This window comes from Mytilus edulis, chromosome 4 (genome assembly GCF_963676685.1).
Source record: "Mytilus edulis chromosome 4, xbMytEdul2.2, whole genome shotgun sequence".
Taxonomy (NCBI): Eukaryota; Metazoa; Mollusca; class Bivalvia; order Mytilida; family Mytilidae; genus Mytilus; species Mytilus edulis.
In genome coordinates, this window is record NC_092347.1 from 36618624 (window position 1) to 36637572 (window position 18949).

The window sequence follows — 18949 nt, forward strand, 5'->3', positions numbered from 1 at the left end:
AATACAACTTTAATACTCCTGCAACCTTATTCAGGTACGCAGATTCTTATTTAATCTTTTATAAAGTGTAAATAATTACCTTTTTGCTTTTTATATATACGTCTTGACTATACCATCAGCGACCTTGTTCTGACAGCGCATCAGCTTATATACTAAGGTTTTGGACCATACCATTTAATTCGGACGAAATCATATGTCTTGTTCATATGGGTCAGGATCCCTAATAGACCTTGAGATGAGGAACTCAGATGACGTAATTAAAAAAAATATTAGTCCGCCATACAATTGTGGATGCTGTGATTTTAAAAATGGACATAAATGAACAATAAGAACTGTTTTATAGAGCTGGTGTGATGAGAAAAGAAAGATGTAGATTTGACCTGAAATAAATTATTAGAAAGGACAATTTTTTTATTGAATTTTATGATCAGAATTTTGGGATTATTTCATGAGGAGACTGACATTTTTCACCATCTTCCGGGGTCCATCAATTTGCGAAAAAAGTAATCTCACTTGCCACCCCGAAAATTTAACCAGACATGTATAAATGTATCAGCTTCGATATGAGCCATCATACATGTTCAAGTAAACGATATGGACTGAGCAACGGAGGAAAACGTTACCATTACGGCCTATGGAGAATTAATTGTAAATGTATACCCAAATTAGAAGCTTAATTCCGGAAGTTTTCAGGCTGATTTATGGATGATTTCACCTTGTACACCACCGAAAATGATGGTTAGTAGTTTTTTATTTATACCTAGTTATTATAAATGGTTTAAGATAAATATTATTGATAAAGATCAGCAAAAACTCAATGAAACTTTGCTTTTAAAATGCATTACTGGCACGGGGCTGAACACTTTTTTTAGGCACAATCATCACTTTGTTTACTTCCGAGAGATCCGAAAGGAATTTGTTTACTATATTGAAAAAGGCAAGAAACAACTTTTAAATATTATTAAATTGTAAGTAAACATGACACAATATAGTCTTTGTTATGTAATTATCACTTCGGTCTACAGGAATACCTGATAATCAAGGGAGATAACACACTTCATACGAGTAAAGTGAGATACATCATCGCATGTGCTTTTATCCAATGATTTGACCCCTGGTCAGTAGATATCATATGCAAAAAAAACAGAAAAAACATGTACATGTTTTAAGAAAATCATGAACTAATATTTTTAATGCGCTTGAGCAAAACAATAGATATTGTCATTTCTCAGTGAAAAAGGGGGAGGGTCAAACCTTTTTGAAAACAATATTTCTGCACCTATTCAACTATTAAGCTAGTTAGCTACTACCCATTGCTTCTAAAATAAAAGGTTTAAATGAAGGTGACTAAGCCACAAGGGAGAAGCATTTGTCTTTCTTTGTGATTAAACTTTCAAGAATTAGATTTTTCTCTCTCAATAGTACTTATGTATTTAAATCAAATGATAACACAGCCTGAGTAATTTTTTTGTCTTATTTCAGTTCCAGACATATCATTACTTTTTAACCTGAGATGGCAAACTAGAGATTTTAAAAAGTCCTGAATAACTGGTAAGCATTTTGCTTTATTAGGCAAGCTCTAAATTGTTTATTTATGGTATTTATGCAATTGAAATTACAGTCGGTATGTTAAAAATATGCAAATATGAAAACTGTTGCTATGGTCTTGGTATTAAATGAAAAGGCTTAGTTACAGATCGTTTCGACTCAATATTTCGAGTTAAATCTTGCGGCAACTGTTTCTCACGTAACACTGCAAACTATATTTAGCTCTATTTTGATCTGTCGTTATTTAATGACGCCATAATACATGTGATGTCACAATGTTTCCTTTAAAACCTCATGTGGATTTCTCACTAATAAAAGGTTTTCACTGAAATACATGTTAAAAACATTTTTTCTCAAATAGAATTATGTGAAAGGACAAGTTTTGAAAATTTGCACTATATTGCACTCTAATTATATGATAAAGATGACTTTCCAAGTAGTTAAGAGTGCTTTCCACAGTTTTAAATACCAGATTTCCACTAGTAAGAATAATTATTTTGGTGTTGGTTTTTTTATAAAATCTTCATTTTTACATAATTTCTCTGTCAAAATGCACTTTAAGGCACAAGAAAATTTTATAGAATGCTTTAACAGGGTCTGTGTATTGTAATTAAAGGTTATAATCAGAAGTTTTGTCCTTGTTTTGACTAGTGAAGGTATTCTGGAAGAAATTAATTATACAAACACATTGTATTCAAAATAAATTAATATAGCGACGAAAGTGTCATTGCCTTATAGTGCTAAAACAACTTTATTTTTTTTCAGAAATGGACAAAAATACACAGATTTATTCAGAATGTTATACCGATGAAGATCACATAAAAATATTTTGAAAAATCAGAAGTATGAATTTCAATATGGGTCAGGATCCCTAATAGACCTTGAGATGAGGAACTCAGATGACGTAATTAAAAAAAATATTAGTCCGCCATACAATTGTGGATGCTGTGATTTTAAAAATGGACATAAATGAACAATAAGAACTGTTTTATAGAGCTGGTGTGATGAGAAAAGAAAGATGTAGATTTGACCTGAAATAAATTATTAGAAAGGACAATTTTTTTATTGAATTTTATGATCAGAATTTTGGGATTATTTCATGAGGAGACTGACATTTTTCACCATCTTCCGGGGTCCATCAATTTGCGAAAAAAGTAATCTCACTTGCCACCCCGAAAATTTAACCAGACATGTATAAATGTATCAGCTTCGATATGAGCCATCATACATGTTCAAGTAAACGATATGGACTGAGCAACGGAGGAAAACGTTACCATTACGGCCTATGGAGAATTAATTGTAAATGTATACCCATATGAGTGTTTATAATTACCTAACCCTTAATGCTAAAACGTTTGAATGACGGCCCTTATGTTTACGACTACCGATCGGAATATTTACGGGTATGCTAACCACGACCGGTCCGTTACTGATTCTAAATATTATAAATATTCATAGATTTTGGTGCAGATTCGTTTATATTTCGTATTGTATATATGTTGTTGTTTGCAAACCAAACATGGATTTATATGCTGATGATTCAACATTGCATTTTAATGTTTTATGGAAATTTGAAAAAAATAACGACATATTGCAAATGATTTAAATGCTGTACAATTTTAGTGTAACAATAAAAGTTTATAAATTAATCCACTAAACAACCGACCAATGTTTCTCATGTATTGGAATTGAGGACCAAGATACCGTCATAAACTCAGTAAATTTTCATCATACTGTAGTGAAACAAACATCTCACAATCTTCAAAATTTAGACATCAACAATTCTGGTCCTACACCAAATTTGATAACATCTGTAAGCTCTGCCAAAAACACGGCCAATTTAGATAAACAGTCAGATCATAACACTGTCAACACTCAAAATGAAATACAAACATCAAGTAAGATGAAAGAATTAAGAACTCTAGAACTAAAATTGAAAAAGAAAGAGGAGCAATTAAAAATAAAGGAAGCAATGCTCAACGAAGATATGAAAGAAAAAACAAAGATTATGGATAGATTACATAAAGCTGAAATAAGAAACATTGAGCTCGAAAATACAATCAAAACTTTACAGACTAGAATTGAGCAAATACCTATAAATTCAGTAGTAAACAACTCTAATCCAACAAATTCTCAATCTAAAATTAAAGAGGAGGAAGATGAACTGATTATTGGCATGAGAAAAAGGGTCACAAAATTTGTACTTAATAAAATCGACAAAGAATTGAACAAATTAGAATCAAACAATGATCATTCAGAACACAATACTGAAACGAGTTCTAATCCTCAATACAATTATGAAAGACAAAACTACTCTGATAATTATTGGAATTACAACAATGCCTATTCAGGACAGTATAGAGATACTCAACCTTATTATAACTATCATCATAATTGGCAACAAGGACACAATGAAGACTTTTCGTCGTACCAAAATACAGAGATTACTCACAACATCTGTACAGACAATCTTATTGAGATACAACCTACAAATGTTCACACGTCTACAATAAACTCAAAACCTGTGAATACTCAGCACACAACGTATTGTGACAAAAACAAGCTGCCAAAGTTCAATTGCAACTTAGAGAAAGTGAATAGAAATTCTCAGAATAGTGAAAAGCATACAAACCAATCGCAAACTCAAAATTCTGAACATTATTTTTCTACCATTGGACAGCCACTATATTTTCATCCAACTCCTCAACAAACTCATTTTTTACAACTGGCCAGCCTCAACCCCAGTCGATACAAAGAACCGAACTTGTAAATAATGAGAAAGATGTAAATACTTGTACATATGAGACTCTGAATATTTTAGATTTTAATTGTAAAAATATCTTAACCTGTGGCCCGTTTTTTAAAGAAACAGAAAGTGATGTTGACATTTTTCTTTTACAAGAACATTGGTTATTTGATTGCCAGTTACCTCTACTAACTGAAATCAATGATAAATTTACTGGAGTTGGCAAAGCTGTTGATACATTGGACCCAATTCCCCCTATTCAAATGCCTAGAGGCTATGGTGGCACTGCTATTTTATGGAAAAAAGAAGTAGACACTCTTATAACACCTTTAACCATAGGAAATGAGAGGATACAAGGAATTGAAATATCTGGTGAACCCAATCTTATCATACTTTCTGTATATTTGCCTTGTAAAGGTACTTCTGACCATATAGATGAATTTCAAGACTGCATAGCTCTTCTAAATGAAATAGTATGCACTTACAAACTTACTCATCAAATTATTATAGGTGGTGATCTTAATGAAGATATCATAAATGGTCCATCCTCACAAAGAAAGGCCTCCTTTACTGAATTTATGGAAGATCATTCTTCAGAAACAAAATTTACTGGCAGCACATTTATACACTCTAATGGCCATGATACCACAGCTATTCTGTTCTTGAAATCAAGAAACTAGACATAGGTGCTAATGTCTCAGACCATTATCCAATTAAAATGGTCCTTCAACATCGCCGTTATTTAATTCAGCAAAAATCACTGAATGATTTTTTAAAACCAAAGATTAACTGGGATAGAATTGATAAGGAAAAGTATGAAAACAACATCAACTCCAAACTCTCAAATAAAAATTCAGAAATCAAATCTGTTGAAGACATAACCAATGCATTTACTCAACTCAATGAAATCATTAAACAGTCTACTCAAGCTCTGATCCCAACTAGAAAAATTGGCAGGAAAAGACCAAAACTGCAAGTTATGAATGAAGAAATTAAAGTCGCTCTCAAAAACAAAAAGATTGCATTTTTTAAATGGAAAATTAATGGCAGACCGAAAGAGACTGATAATTTATATTTGAAAAATAAAAAACAAACAACACATGCTTTAAGAAAAGAATGTAGACTGGAAGTTGCTAAAAGAAGGCTATGTGAACGTCAAAAATTGGTTGATGCTAGAACAGCGGATCGTAAAATGTTCCACAAGATCATTAAAAATCAAAGAGGAAAATTATCAAAGTTTATTGACCAGTTAAATGTCGATGATGAGATATTTTATAATGAAGATATAATAGAGGGCTGGAGTAAACATTTTCATCAACTGGCAAAGAAAATACCAAATCCAAATTATGACAATGAATATCTTGAGTTGATTGAAAATGAAGCTAAAATTATAATGGACATTTGCAAACAGCGTTTCAAACATTGCCCAATAACAAACAAAGAAATGGAAAAAACTATATCTGATTTAAATAGAAATAAAGCAGTTGACTACTTTGGCATTAATGCAGAAAACATCATACATGGTGGAAAACAACTTCAACAATATTTACAATTACTTTTTGAGAAATCATTTGAATTTGGCTGCATATCTGACATTCTCAAAATTGGAATATTGTTCCCAGTATATAAGAATAAGGGTGATATTAAAAGTGCTAAAAACTACCGTGGTATTACCGTAACTCCAACATACTCCAAGCTTATAGAGAAAATAATCAAGATAAGGGAGAATCCAGTTATCCTGAAAAATCAGAATCCACTCCAAAGAGGATTTACAGAAAACACCACCCCTCTATTATGTGAACTTATGATTGAAGAGTTTGAACGTGAGAGCAAAGATTTAAAACTTCCAACATATATAGCTCTTTTAGATGGTAAATCTGCATTTGATGTAGTGGTTCATTCAAATTTAATACGGAGATTATATCAAGCCGGTATTTCAGACCAATCTATAATATTAATAGATAGCTTATATAAAAATGCAACTTCATGCGTAAAATGGAGAAACAACACTTCACAGATCTTAGAGATAGAACAGGGTGTACGACAGGGTGGAGCCATTAGCGCTGATTTATATAAACTGTATGTTAATCCGCTATTGAATATTCTAAGTGGAACAGGACTGGGTGGACATATAGGTGACATTGGATGCTGTGCCCCAACTTGTGCTGATGATGTAGCCATAATTTCAAACAACCCTATGGAACTTCAAATGTTGATAGACATTGCTGCCAACTTCAGTAAGAGAGAGGGCTACACGTTGCAACCAACAAAAAGTGTAGTCATACCAATTAGTACCTCTACTAAATCTATTGAAATCGATGAAAACTATTGGAACATCAATAAAAATCCGATGCCAGTTGTAGAACATTCCACACACATTGGAATACAAAAATGTCAAAAAAATTCTGCAAAACTTACTGCTGAGGAGAACATGAAAAAAGCAAGACGATCACTCTATAGTCTTATGGGTACAGGTCTACATGGAAAGAATGGTTTGGATCCTGGAACAGCTATAACGATCCTATATACTTATGTCATGCCTATTTTAACCTATGGCCTTGAAATCTTACTTCCATCTGGCCGTATTTTGGATTCTATACATCAATTCCATAAGAAAATGATAAAACAAATACTATCATTAGCCAAAAATACAGCTGATCCTGCGGTATACATTTTAAGTGGATCTCTACCTATGGAGGCTGAACTACATCTCAAAGCATTATCTCTATACGGAAATATTACAAGAGCAGATAGATCTACCATTGAATGGAGACTAGCAGAAAGACAACTACATTTAAAGACAAACCAAAGTAATAGTTGGTTCATCCAAATCAAGAAAATATGTTTGAAATATGACATTTTGGACTGTCAGGATTTTTTAAATAACCCTTTAGGAAAATTGCAATGGAAAAGTTTAATCACCAAAAAAATACATACCTATTGGAATGACAAAATTAATAAAGAATCAGAGAAATACTCCAGCTTAAAATACATATCTGGTGAATATATGGCAAAAAGAATACATCCAATTCTTACAACAAATACATCAAATTGTAGAGACATAATCAAATTACCCATTAAGACCAGATTTGCTACTGGCAATTACATCTTACAGACAAATAGAGCAAAATTTAATCAAAATGATGTATCTGCCGTCTGCAGAGTTTGTGGTAAAGAGGATGAAACCATTTCACATTTTCTGATTTCATGTACACCTTTAGAAACTGAAAGAATGTCTCTCTTGAAATCTCTCCGAGAACAATATATCAAAGTGCTAGAACTACTAAACATTAATATGCATGATATAGATGTAGACTTCATCCATGTTATTATCAATCCATATCATCTAGTAAATTATTGTGGTACCTCTCTAACCAGTGAACTTTGTGCTTTTATTAACATCCATATAGAGCCTGCTTGTAGAACATTAATATATAAGCTTCATTTACACAGATACAAACTTTTAAATTTAGATCAGAAAAGATCTAGAAAAAAATTAATTTAAGATCATAGCCCTATTTAATGAAAAAAAATGTTGTGTGTGGACTGCAAATCTCATATTTTCTATTAAGGACTCATTTTTAGATTTTATAGATGAGAACGTGTGTGATTTGTACAGACTGTAAAGATATACCGACATTTGTAAATAGTGTACATCGTTATATATATTCTATTGGTGATTGGATATTGTAATTCACTACTGTATGACATTCTATTGGTGAAGGGATATATTGACTTCATACTGAAGGTGTGCCTATATTGGCAGAAAATATACAGATACAGATACAGATACAGGTACATAGCAATGTAAACAAAACAAAATCGAAAGTAGACAACCGTTCAATTTTCAAACTATACGAGTTCGTATAACAATTTTTCAGCGTAATAAAAGTAATAATAAGTTAAACCCTAGTAAATAAAACAGATGAATTAATTTCATCACACAACTCTGAATTATGTATTACCATCAAGGAAACCTGTGTTGAGAGTGTCCTTTCTTTCAAATAACTTGGAATTGACATTTGTGTTTCGTACCGATCCATTTTCAAATGATTTTTTACAATTTGTTCTAAAGCTGTGTTGCCCACACCAAAGCGCCCAAAACATGTGTAACCCTGCATGCCACATTCTTGAAGTGTGTTTCGAAAACCAGGATCTTGTAGTCCTGTTGTTGTTGTTGGTTTATGTCTGTTATGATATATTTTAAATACACTTTATTTATAGCATACTAGTACGTATGTTCATAGTACAGAAACGCGAAAATAAAGGAACTATGAATTTTGATACCTTTTTTGAAATTCTCCAGACACAAAATCTCACAAGCTCTAATGCCCGCGATTTCGCAGGTGTGTTATAGTTAAGTTTAAACTAGGCCTTTAGATTTTACGTTTTGACCCGCCAGGGCTAGAATTGATGAGGGGCATGCGCTGACCTGTGGTTGTTACTTTGTTTTTAAAAGTCTTTGATGGACAGTTGTCTCATTAGCAATTGTACCACATCTAATACTGTCATATAATATATGCATGAAAAATACGAAAGATTAATTGCGCTACAACAATTCTGCTGATGACCAATCATGTGGAATTAACACCAAAAATATATTAATGAAGATGAATAACATGCAGTGAAAGCTTAAGGACACAATATCGGGATGACTGCAACTCTGAACTTGAACCTCTTAGACATGTCAAACTGAAGACGTCAAAGTTCAGTGACACATTTTGGAAGCAAACTAACACAATTGTACCCTAAATATTTTTTTCTCTTTTTCTCCTGACAGGCTGTGCACGATATAAATTTTGCTTAAACATGGTATATGGTAAAGGTGACAGTGAATTCTTCCTTAAAATACGCTCACTGGACGTAAAGCAATCCACAATCAATTGAAAACTCTTAAATGGCAACCAAATTTATATAAAAATACATCAACACACTAATAGTGAGAACATTAAATAATTTAATTATCAGACTGAAAAGGGTATATTTTTTATTCCGAAATAAAAAAAAATATATATTCAGATGGAAATCTGTTCTTACTTTGGGTATGAAGTAAAAATAACATATCAGTTCACTGCTTTAAAATGTGAGTTTTGCATTTTATTTAACAGTAAAATATTTCATGCATCGATTTACATATAAAATTTATGAATTCAGAAATCACAGTTTGTTATAGTAAGCATAGTTTACTTATATTTAACTGGTTGCATAAACTGTTAATTTCGTTCCGAAGCACAGTGACCTGACTTCACAACTTTTTAAAACAGTTTAAAGACAACGTACTCAAGGTCATAATTTATAAACACATTGCAATAACGGTCGTTTTATGTTTCTTTTCTATTGTTCCTGTGAAATGTAGCAGACATGATTACTTTACACCTTATATGACAATGTCGAACTAAGGCACGAGTTCCCATGTCCACAACTATCAAGATTGCTTGTGATCATTTAAGGAACTTCAGATTTTATCTTTTATTGTAGACATAACATCGCTACAAATGAGTAACTTCCAAAACTCCAAGTTAAATATTATACGGTATTTATGAGATCATTTTACCTTTTGAGTGCGACAAAATATATTTAAAGTTGTTAATTAATTAATTACTTTCGACAAGGTCAGTAAATTTTGAGTACTTACAAAATGTATACATATCGTTTGATTTATTTTCGGTCTGCCATACTGGCCTTTAGTGTGTTTTGATGTACTCATGTATCAAACATGACCGATATATATAGGTTTAGTCTGAGTTATTTATAAGTTGTATTTGGCTTTGAACTAGATTTCAGTAATAATTTGCTAGTGCACTTATTTTGGTGCTTTGTTTCTATTATTTTTACATTGGTAAATTTTGTGCCTAGTGCCATTTTTTTAGTTTATGTAATTGGTACTTAATTTAAATTGTTTTGTTTTGCCACATCACTGTGCATGGTAAGGGAAGGGTTGAGCGCACACAAACATGTTTAACCCCGCCACATTTTTTTGTGTCTGGCCAAATTCAGGAGCCTCGAAGTTCAGTCGTCATGTTTGGTACAAAGTAGGCCATATTTGTTTTTTTAATGAACCAGACCGTTTGTTTTCGCGTTTGTATTGTTTCACGTTTTTCATATCGTGGTACTTTATAGCCGACTTAAACGATATCGGTTTTTTTTCTAAATGTTAAAGGCCTGCAAAGCTTACAATTGTCGTCTTTAATAACATCAAAATTGAAAAGAGATTCCTAATTGATATCATCCTTCTAGACTTTTCAAAGGCGTTCGACAAAGTGCCTCCTCACAGCAAACTCAAAGGACATATACAAGACTGCACAAGCCCCGAAACCACCAACTTATTATAGAATAGACAGATTGACAACAAGAGTGAACACGCTGAAATGTCTCCCCTTCTTTTAATACTAACCATTGATATTATGTTGATAGTCCTAAATATAAAGCTTTATTACAACTGTCACATGAACTTAACATTAACAAAAATAAGAAATAAAAGAATATTAAAAAATGGCCAATGAACCATGAAGATGAGGTCAAGGTCAGATGAACCATGCCAGACAGACATGTACAGCTAACAATTCTTCCATACAATAAATATAGTCGACCTATTACTAATAGTTTAAGAAAAACAGACCAAAACACAAAAACTTAACACTGAGCAATGAACCGTGAAAATGAGGTCAAGGTCAAATAAAACCTGAGTGACTGACGTATAGATCATAAAATATTTCCATACACCAAATATAGTTGATTTATTGTCTAAAGTATTAGATAAAAAGACCTTAACTTTGACCACTAAACCATGAAAATGAGATCAAGGCCAGATGACACCTGCCAGTTGGACATCACACCTCACAGTCCTTCCATACACCGAATATACTTGACCTATTGCTTATAGTATCTGAGATATGGACTTGACTACCAAAACTTAACCATGTTCACTGATCCATGAAATGAGGTCGAGGTCAAGTGAAAACTGTCTGACAGGCATAAGGACCTTGCAAGGTACGGAAATATAAAATATATTTATCCCATCACTTATAATAAGAGAGAGTTTAACATTACAAAAAATCTTTTTTTAAGACGTCACTGAACAACATGTTCATTAATGCAAATAAAACAAAATGTTTGGTTACTGGAACAAAACAAAAACTATCAATTCAGACTTATCAACCAAACTTCAAAAATAAATTCAAAAGTATTACAAAATTCTTCATGTTAAAAATTATTAGGTGTTAAAATTGACAACACACTTAACTGGAAAAATCAAATTGCCAAGTTTGTGCTTATATATCATCCAGAATATACCTTCTTTCTAAAATAAAGAAATTTTTATATTAAATACAAGGAAAACATATTACAATGGGTATATTCTTCCCTTAATTGACTACTGCTGTATTATTTGGGGTGAATGTAAAAATGAAGGGATAACAAGAATTTTAAAACTCCAAAAATAAGGGCAGCAAGATTAATTCTAGATGCAGATCCTTTATCCCCCTCAGCCCCCTTATTTAAAAAACTTGGGTTGATGACAGTTGGCAATAGAATAAAATACCACAAATATTTACTTCTATACAAATGTATGTATATGGAAGCACCAATGTACCTAGTTCAAAAGTTTAACCTGAAATCAGATAATAATCCTTACTCCTTAAGAGGTGTCACTCAAGGTGATCTGTAAGTTCCTAAGCCAAAAGCTGAACTATTTAGAAATTCTTTGCTTATTCTGGATTAGTGTTATGGAATGGACTACCACACAAAATGCGTAAAGCTCAGAACACTTTTACTTTTAAGCAAAGTATCAAGAAGTACCTAACACAACCCTGATAAGAAATGTTTGCTACAATGTATCTGTATATTTTTTATTTTCATTTGATTTTTTAGTTTCATGTATATATCTTAAACAGCATTATATCTTATGTTAATAACAATACATTGAACTACATGACTGTAAATTAACTATGTGTAAATATCTGTTTTGATTGAAGTGTACATATTGTAAATTGTATGTGAGGGCCTCAGGGAAGATTAGTTTATTGTAACTAACTGAGTTTACCCTCTTTAAAAAAAGAATTTATCATTATTATTACTATGAGAATGAGGTCAAGGCAATTGGACATGTGACTGACGGAAACTTCGTAACATGAGACATCTATTATATACAAAGTATGAAGCATCCAGGTCGTCCACCTTCTAAAATATATCTAGCTTTTAAGAAGTTAGCTATGGCCGCCGCCGCCGCCTTATCACTATCCATATGTCGAGCTTTCTGAGACAAAAGTCGCAGGTTAAACAATAAACCATAATTTTATTTGAAAGCATATACAGTAAGACTTCTTGAGAAGTCCGTAAATGGTTGGTAACTTAATTGCTGATAATTAAATTTTGCTTGGTTTGCCACGCACTCATCCGAAATGGAATCATACAGACGTTTATACTGCCCATGTTAGATTTGGAGTAGAAAAATCTAACATTTTGATTAACCTCTCTTCAGATCATTATTTTTACAATATCCCAATTTCAAAACCGTACAATAAGATCTGTTCCATTATCAAGTGTTCAGTATAAGATTTTATAGACTTATTTGTCTGTTCATATTACATCAATCATTTTCTCAAACCTTCATGCGTTTTATGTAAATTGTACAGAAGTGAGACAAGTGCATGTAACCAAATGACAGTATCAAGAGCAAAAGTATTTCAGGAAAATATGTTTTTCTCTCTTTTTCCCGTATTATACTGATAATTTATTGGCAGTTAACATGTTGATAGTCTGGTGTTAGGTTTCTTCATCAATTTCTTTGTCAAAACGTCATAGAATTTTATCTCTGCCAGTCCAATTTTAGTACATTACTTTTTTGTACTCGGGAACATATATTATATGAAACTTGGACACAAGCTAATCTATTATCATCAAGATCAAGAAATGGTATATGAAAGAACAGTTTGATTTTAATAATCTGCTAATATTTTATAGATAAGTGTACTTAATTTTTTAGTCAACATTACACTTTTGCACCAACAACAGAAATCAAATGCGAAAAACGCAATTAAGCAGAGATGTACATATGTGTTACACCGGGATGTGTTCCTGGTATATACTACTGTTCTATGGGCTTCTAATTTTTAAAATTTGAGTGGCAACCCGGGGACAATTCAATGTAGTTTGTACTCGCAAGAGGATTTTTTTGAAGAAAAACAAATCGTTTGTTTAGCGATAATAATACTGGACTTGGAACTAAAGAACTTTTAATGGTTTGTATAGATCCCCAATATATTACTTTTCAGTGGCGGATCCAGGGGGGTGGGGGTTCCGGGGGTTGGAACCCTCCCTTTTTTTGGCCGATTAATGCATTTGAATGGGAGCATATAGTTGTAACCAGCCCTTTACTCTGTGTTGGGAACCCCCCTTTTTAAAATGGCCGGATCCGCCACTGCTTTTTTCTTCTTTTTTTTTTTTTTTTAGCTTTCTAGCACAGGCACTCATTTCAGAATTTTTTTCTTATAAACCTTTATGTATAAAGGTATGTAGGAAATTTTTTTCTGAGATGCGTGCCTGTGTTTTATGAGAACAGTCTGAGTTTGAACAAACCCCTTTTTTGGTGGAACAGATTTACAGACGACTGTTTAAAAGTGACATCCCTATCTTTAGACAGACTCGAGAGATTTTACATATCATACAAATTTATGCCGAGGCACATCATTGACAAAAAATCTCAAGAAAGATATCTGGAAAATTGTCATGTGTGAAATAATCAACAGGAGAAATTGGAACCTACCTCTGGTCCGAGAACACAGTTATTTCCGAGTGTATTTCTTTTAGACAATAAATGAAAATAAAAAAAATCCCACCTACATTTTCTCAATAATATTTTTAGTGTGTTGTACTACTTTTTGGACAAATTATATCAAAATTATAGATATCATCAGCTCTAACTCAAAATATGGACAAGTATATGTCTTGAAATCTTATGACAGCTTCTGAAGTGCTATTTTTTTTTATCCTTTTCAGCTGGACCAAATTACTACTTATTATAATAACTTTAAAATTCATGACCCAAATTGTTTTAGTGTATTTTCGTCCCCCTACTTACCATTTCAGGCATAAAACATGAAGAAATTCATTTGGAAGGAGTTTATAAAATAAAATACTCTGCAGGGTGCAGCTTGATACGACCGCAGAGGTTGAACCTTGAACATTTTGGGCAATTATGGACACAACATTCAAGCTTGATACAGCTCTGAATTTGGATTGTGATTAAATAGTTGACACAGCATGTTTCTGACACAGAATGAATGTGGTCTAAAATTAAAAACCTTTTAAGGTTCAATATCCAAAATCTAAATACATGGTTAATTCGACCTGTTGATACTGTTTATAATGCTTTTTTGTCATTTTTTATTTATACGGATCTTGTCTGTACACCAGCTTTGATTATTTGTAATGTCTTCACTTATTCTTACAACATTTGTATAAACTTCAAGATTATAAAAAAACCGGTTTTTTTCTAAAGTGAACATTGATTGGTTAAATATTTCTCAGTCATGTCCTGTTTTTGAATTTGTTTGTTAGCTTTTTGGTCATGAATGTTTGTCTCTAATATTTAATTAACTGTGCATTTGTATTCAGATATCGCAGATCAAATTTATTCGTTCATTGTTTAATCATACGTTTTTTGATTGAGTTAAGTCTGCCAATTGATATTTTATCGTATGTTTTTCTTTGTTGTGATGTTATGCTATTGTTTCAGAAAAAGGGAGAAGGTTTGGATCCATTAAAACGTTTAATCCCGCTGCAAATGTTTGCACCTGTCCTAAGTCAGGAATCTGATGTACAGTAGTTGTCGTTTGTTTATGTAATATATACGTGTTTCTCGTTTCTCGTTTTGTTTATATAGATTAGACCGTTGGTTTTCCCGTTTGAATGGTTTTACACTAGTAATTTTGGGGCCCTTTATAGCTTGTTGTTCGGTGTGAGCTAAGGCTCCGTGTTGAAGGCCGTACTTTAACCTATAATGGTTTACTTTTTAAATTGTTATTTGTATGGAGAGTTTTCTCATTGGCACTCACACCACATCTTCCTATATCTATTAGATTCAGCATATCAAAAGAACCCCAAGAATTAAATTTTTGATGAAATCAAATAAAGTTCAATTTTGGACACTTAAGACCTCAATGTGGACCAATTTGATAACGGGGTCCAAATATCGAAAATCTAAATACATAAAATTGAGAAAGGAAATGGGGAGTGTGTCAAAGTAACAACAACCCGACCATAGAGAAGACAACATGGTTAGATTCAGCATATCAAAGAACCCCCTATAGTCAATTTTTTAATTTTATTTGAATTTTGGACCTCAATTTGGTCCAACTTGAAAACTGGGCCCATAATAAAAAATCTAAGTACATATTCAGATTCAGCATATCAAAGAACCCCAAGAATTCAATGTTTTGTTAAAATCAAACTAGTTTAATTTTGGACCCTTTCTTCTTCTTTTGGTATACAATATTCCATCGTTTTCGATGATTACATACTGTTCAATGTTGGACCTTAATGTAGACCAATTTGAAAAGAGGACCAAAAATTAAGAATCTAAATATACGGTTAGATTTGGCATATCAAAGAACCCCAATAAGTAAATTTTTGATGAAATCAAACAAAGTTCAATTTTGGCCCCTTTTGGCCCTTAACTCCTAAACTGTTGGACCAAAACTCCCAAAATCAATCCCAACCTTCCTTTTGTGGTCCTAAACCTTGTGTTAAAATTTCATAGATTACTATTTACTTATACTAAATTTTGTGTGAAAACCAAAATTCTTGGGACGTGATACCAATATACAATCGCAAAAATTCTTTTCAAATGTCAAGTAACACATTGCCCACACTAGGGACTCTTATTTTCGATCGAAAAAAACTGTGTTCAAAGACCCTCTGTTAGAATGTACTGTAAGTCAATATGAAAAAATATTCTGAATGCACACATGTTTATATTATCTATTTGCAAAATAAGCAAAAATATTCATGGCTAAAAATGGTAAATTTATTTTATTCATATTTATAACAATCTTCCTCAATTTAAATGCTATGTATAACATCATGAACGAACGAACACTGCAGTCTCATGTAACTGTGGACGCATCATTTTCTCATTTTCACCCTTTCTACAGAGAAAACAATGAAAAGTACCAGTATACAAAATTCTGTGCATGGTCTCAGTAATTCAGAATTACCTACCAACTAGAATGAAAGTTACAACATGCTTTCCAAATATACGCTTAACACATCACCATACAATAATACAACTACATGTACTATCATAAGTTGTCTTAAATACTACTGGAAATTTATGATTGCTGTTGTAAGTTAAATAAATACTTCTGCATCAATTGAATAGAACCTAATCAGACTTGTTTAAATGTTCACTGTACTGTACATCAATAATACAATTTGACATGAAAGAATCAGCATTTCCGTTAAGACCTTATTTATATCAGTAAATCATGTGCAATGGCAATAGAAATCAGTCTAGTACATAATTATTTTTATCTTTATTAGGTGGCAAACTAGAAGAGCATTCCATTGTCATGAAACACATGAAAGACACAAAGATGTAATTGGGATATTGAAATGTATGCTGAGGAGGGAAGTTCAACTGACAATTGCAATGGTCACTATAGATGCTGTTGTGCATCAATATTTGTCAAATCCAAAAGTATATCATTATTATAAGGGTTTCATGGTGATTCTAAGGCTCAATTGCAGTACCAATGCATGTCTTTATGTCAAGTCTAATTGATTTTAAATAAATGGATGCGCCCATGGGACACAGATGATGCCCCTTCTTACATATGGTTATAAGGGGCATAACTGAAGAACTGTCGAAATGAAGCCACCAAAATTCTTGATCTGAGTTTTGTAGTGAAAAGCATTTTGTAAAATAGTTTCAGAACATGTACTTTAGTTGAGGAAAACTTAGAGAACAGAAAACCAATTTTGTGACTTTAGAACCGACAGACAAGAATTCACACTTCATGCCCCCTCAGGCATGACAAATATTTTATTATCAGCCTTACATTTTGATCTTAACAAACAAGATCAGTCAGTATTTTGAGAGAATTTTTACCTATGTTTAAAGGTTCATTCTGTAATCTGGTGAAGGTCTACTTTTAACTTAGACTTCATATCTTTTTTCAAGCTGGTAAAAGATGATGACTTTTGGGAAATACTTTTTTTTCCATATGAAGACTAAAGACTTACCCCCTTTTTCACCCCTTTTCCAACTGTCAAAAATATATTTCACTGAACCTTTAAATGATGGTAAATGTAATGTGATGATATTCTACATCTATATGATTAAACAATATGAAAAAGACAAGTCATGATTATCTTTAATATAACAAAATGATGATAAGAAATAATGTACACAATGAACAAATCAATAAACAAACACATGTTAATTCTATTTTATTCATCTTTATTACTCTCTTCATTTATTAAAGAATTGTCTTGTGTTTCACCTTGAACCCACATTAAGGGGTCAAATTGTTTATCTTTAGTTTTTTCTTGCGTGCCTTTTGAAAATCTAATTTGAGTCTGCACAAATCTTCTTCTGGCATTAACAATACCAATATTTTCAATGGATAACGAGTTAGACGTGCCGTAAGCACCTAGTCCTGCTGCCTTGTCGACACGAATGTTAACATTGATCTGAAAAATTAAATTCAGATTTAAAACAGTTCTTTGGTACAAGAATTATTCCTTTCAAACATGTAAAATGAATATAAAGAAATATGGGATGTATTATTTGACATCAACTTAGCATGACATGTTGAATTGACAACCAGGGGTTCTCATATGCCCACTATAACCAATTGGCGTTTGAAACACATCTTAAATAGAGTAGTCTTGCAATATACTCTTATCAAGAAACTAAGAGTACAACTTCTTCATTAAGGTGGCTCGGGCGTATTCGAAGTTTCTATCAGAAGTGCCGTATTTTTGGTTATTTTATTCTTTAAAGAAAATGAATCAAATTGGTCGAAAAAAAATAGGGGGTCACGGACCATTTAAGCTCAAAATTTTACTTTTAAACAGGTATGTAAAAGGGACCATTTTTCAATGAAATGATAGGGGAAATAGAGGTGTTGACATATTTTTTTTCGGAATATCAAAAAAACGTTCTATGACAATTGTTCCAAATCTGTAATATGAAAAGCTGGAATACAGCTTCAAAGAATGAGCCAATAAAAAACATAGGTCACCGATAAGGAAAAAAAAATATTTTGCCTTACAACCCAAATTTTGGCGGGAAAATGGTAAAAATGGGTGAAATGTCATTTTGACCCTTTAAAAAATACCGATAATAACGAAAATATTCTATTAGTCACATAACTACAATGATTTAATATTTCTAATCAATCAAAATATGAAAAAAATTTACGACAAATACTTTTGTAATTCATGCGTGAAATTATGCGCAGTCGAATAGTCCCGAGCCACCTTAACAGTATAATGTTCAAGTTCTATCTGATATTCTTTTTAATTCAAGGCAAAAAATAAGAAATACACCAAGATAACTCAGCATTGATAAACTGGATGAAACACAAAACAAGATAAATTCAAAATCAATTTAAATTTCATATCAGCCTGTAATTTTTTTTTAAAGATAGT

At 32.2% G+C, this 18949-nt stretch overlaps 2 protein-coding genes and 1 long non-coding RNA gene across 3 annotated transcripts in view; 2 read left to right on the top strand and 1 right to left on the bottom strand.

Moving 5' to 3' along the window:
* The first annotated feature begins 207 nt into the window (after positions 1–207).
* Positions 208–2605, top strand: LOC139519592 (uncharacterized). The gene is made up of 3 exons (XR_011663630.1): positions 208–738; positions 1483–1551; positions 2314–2605. It is a non-coding gene; the product is annotated as an uncharacterized lncRNA (long non-coding RNA).
* Positions 2606–3451: 846 nt separating this feature from the next.
* Positions 3452–4318, top strand: LOC139521355 (GATA zinc finger domain-containing protein 14-like). The gene has a single exon (XM_071314834.1). The coding sequence runs from the start codon at positions 3452–3454 to the stop codon at positions 4316–4318; it is 867 nt and encodes a 288-aa protein (XP_071170935.1).
* Positions 4319–17655: 13337 nt separating this feature from the next.
* The window catches only part of LOC139519624 (angiogenic factor with G patch and FHA domains 1-like), a 31564-nt gene continuing 30270 nt past the window's right edge, over positions 17656–18949 (bottom strand). The window contains exon 13 of the mRNA XM_071311819.1: positions 17656–17986. Coding sequence (XP_071167920.1) covers positions 17744–17986 — 243 coding nt within the window. The 3' untranslated portion in view covers positions 17656–17743. The remainder of the gene's footprint in view (positions 17987–18949) is intronic.

Excerpts from the sequence above, each read along its gene's own strand:
- LOC139521355 (XM_071314834.1), top strand. The coding sequence starts at position 3,452 with ATGAAAGAATTAAGAACTCTAGAACTAAAATTGAAAAAGAAAGAGGAG.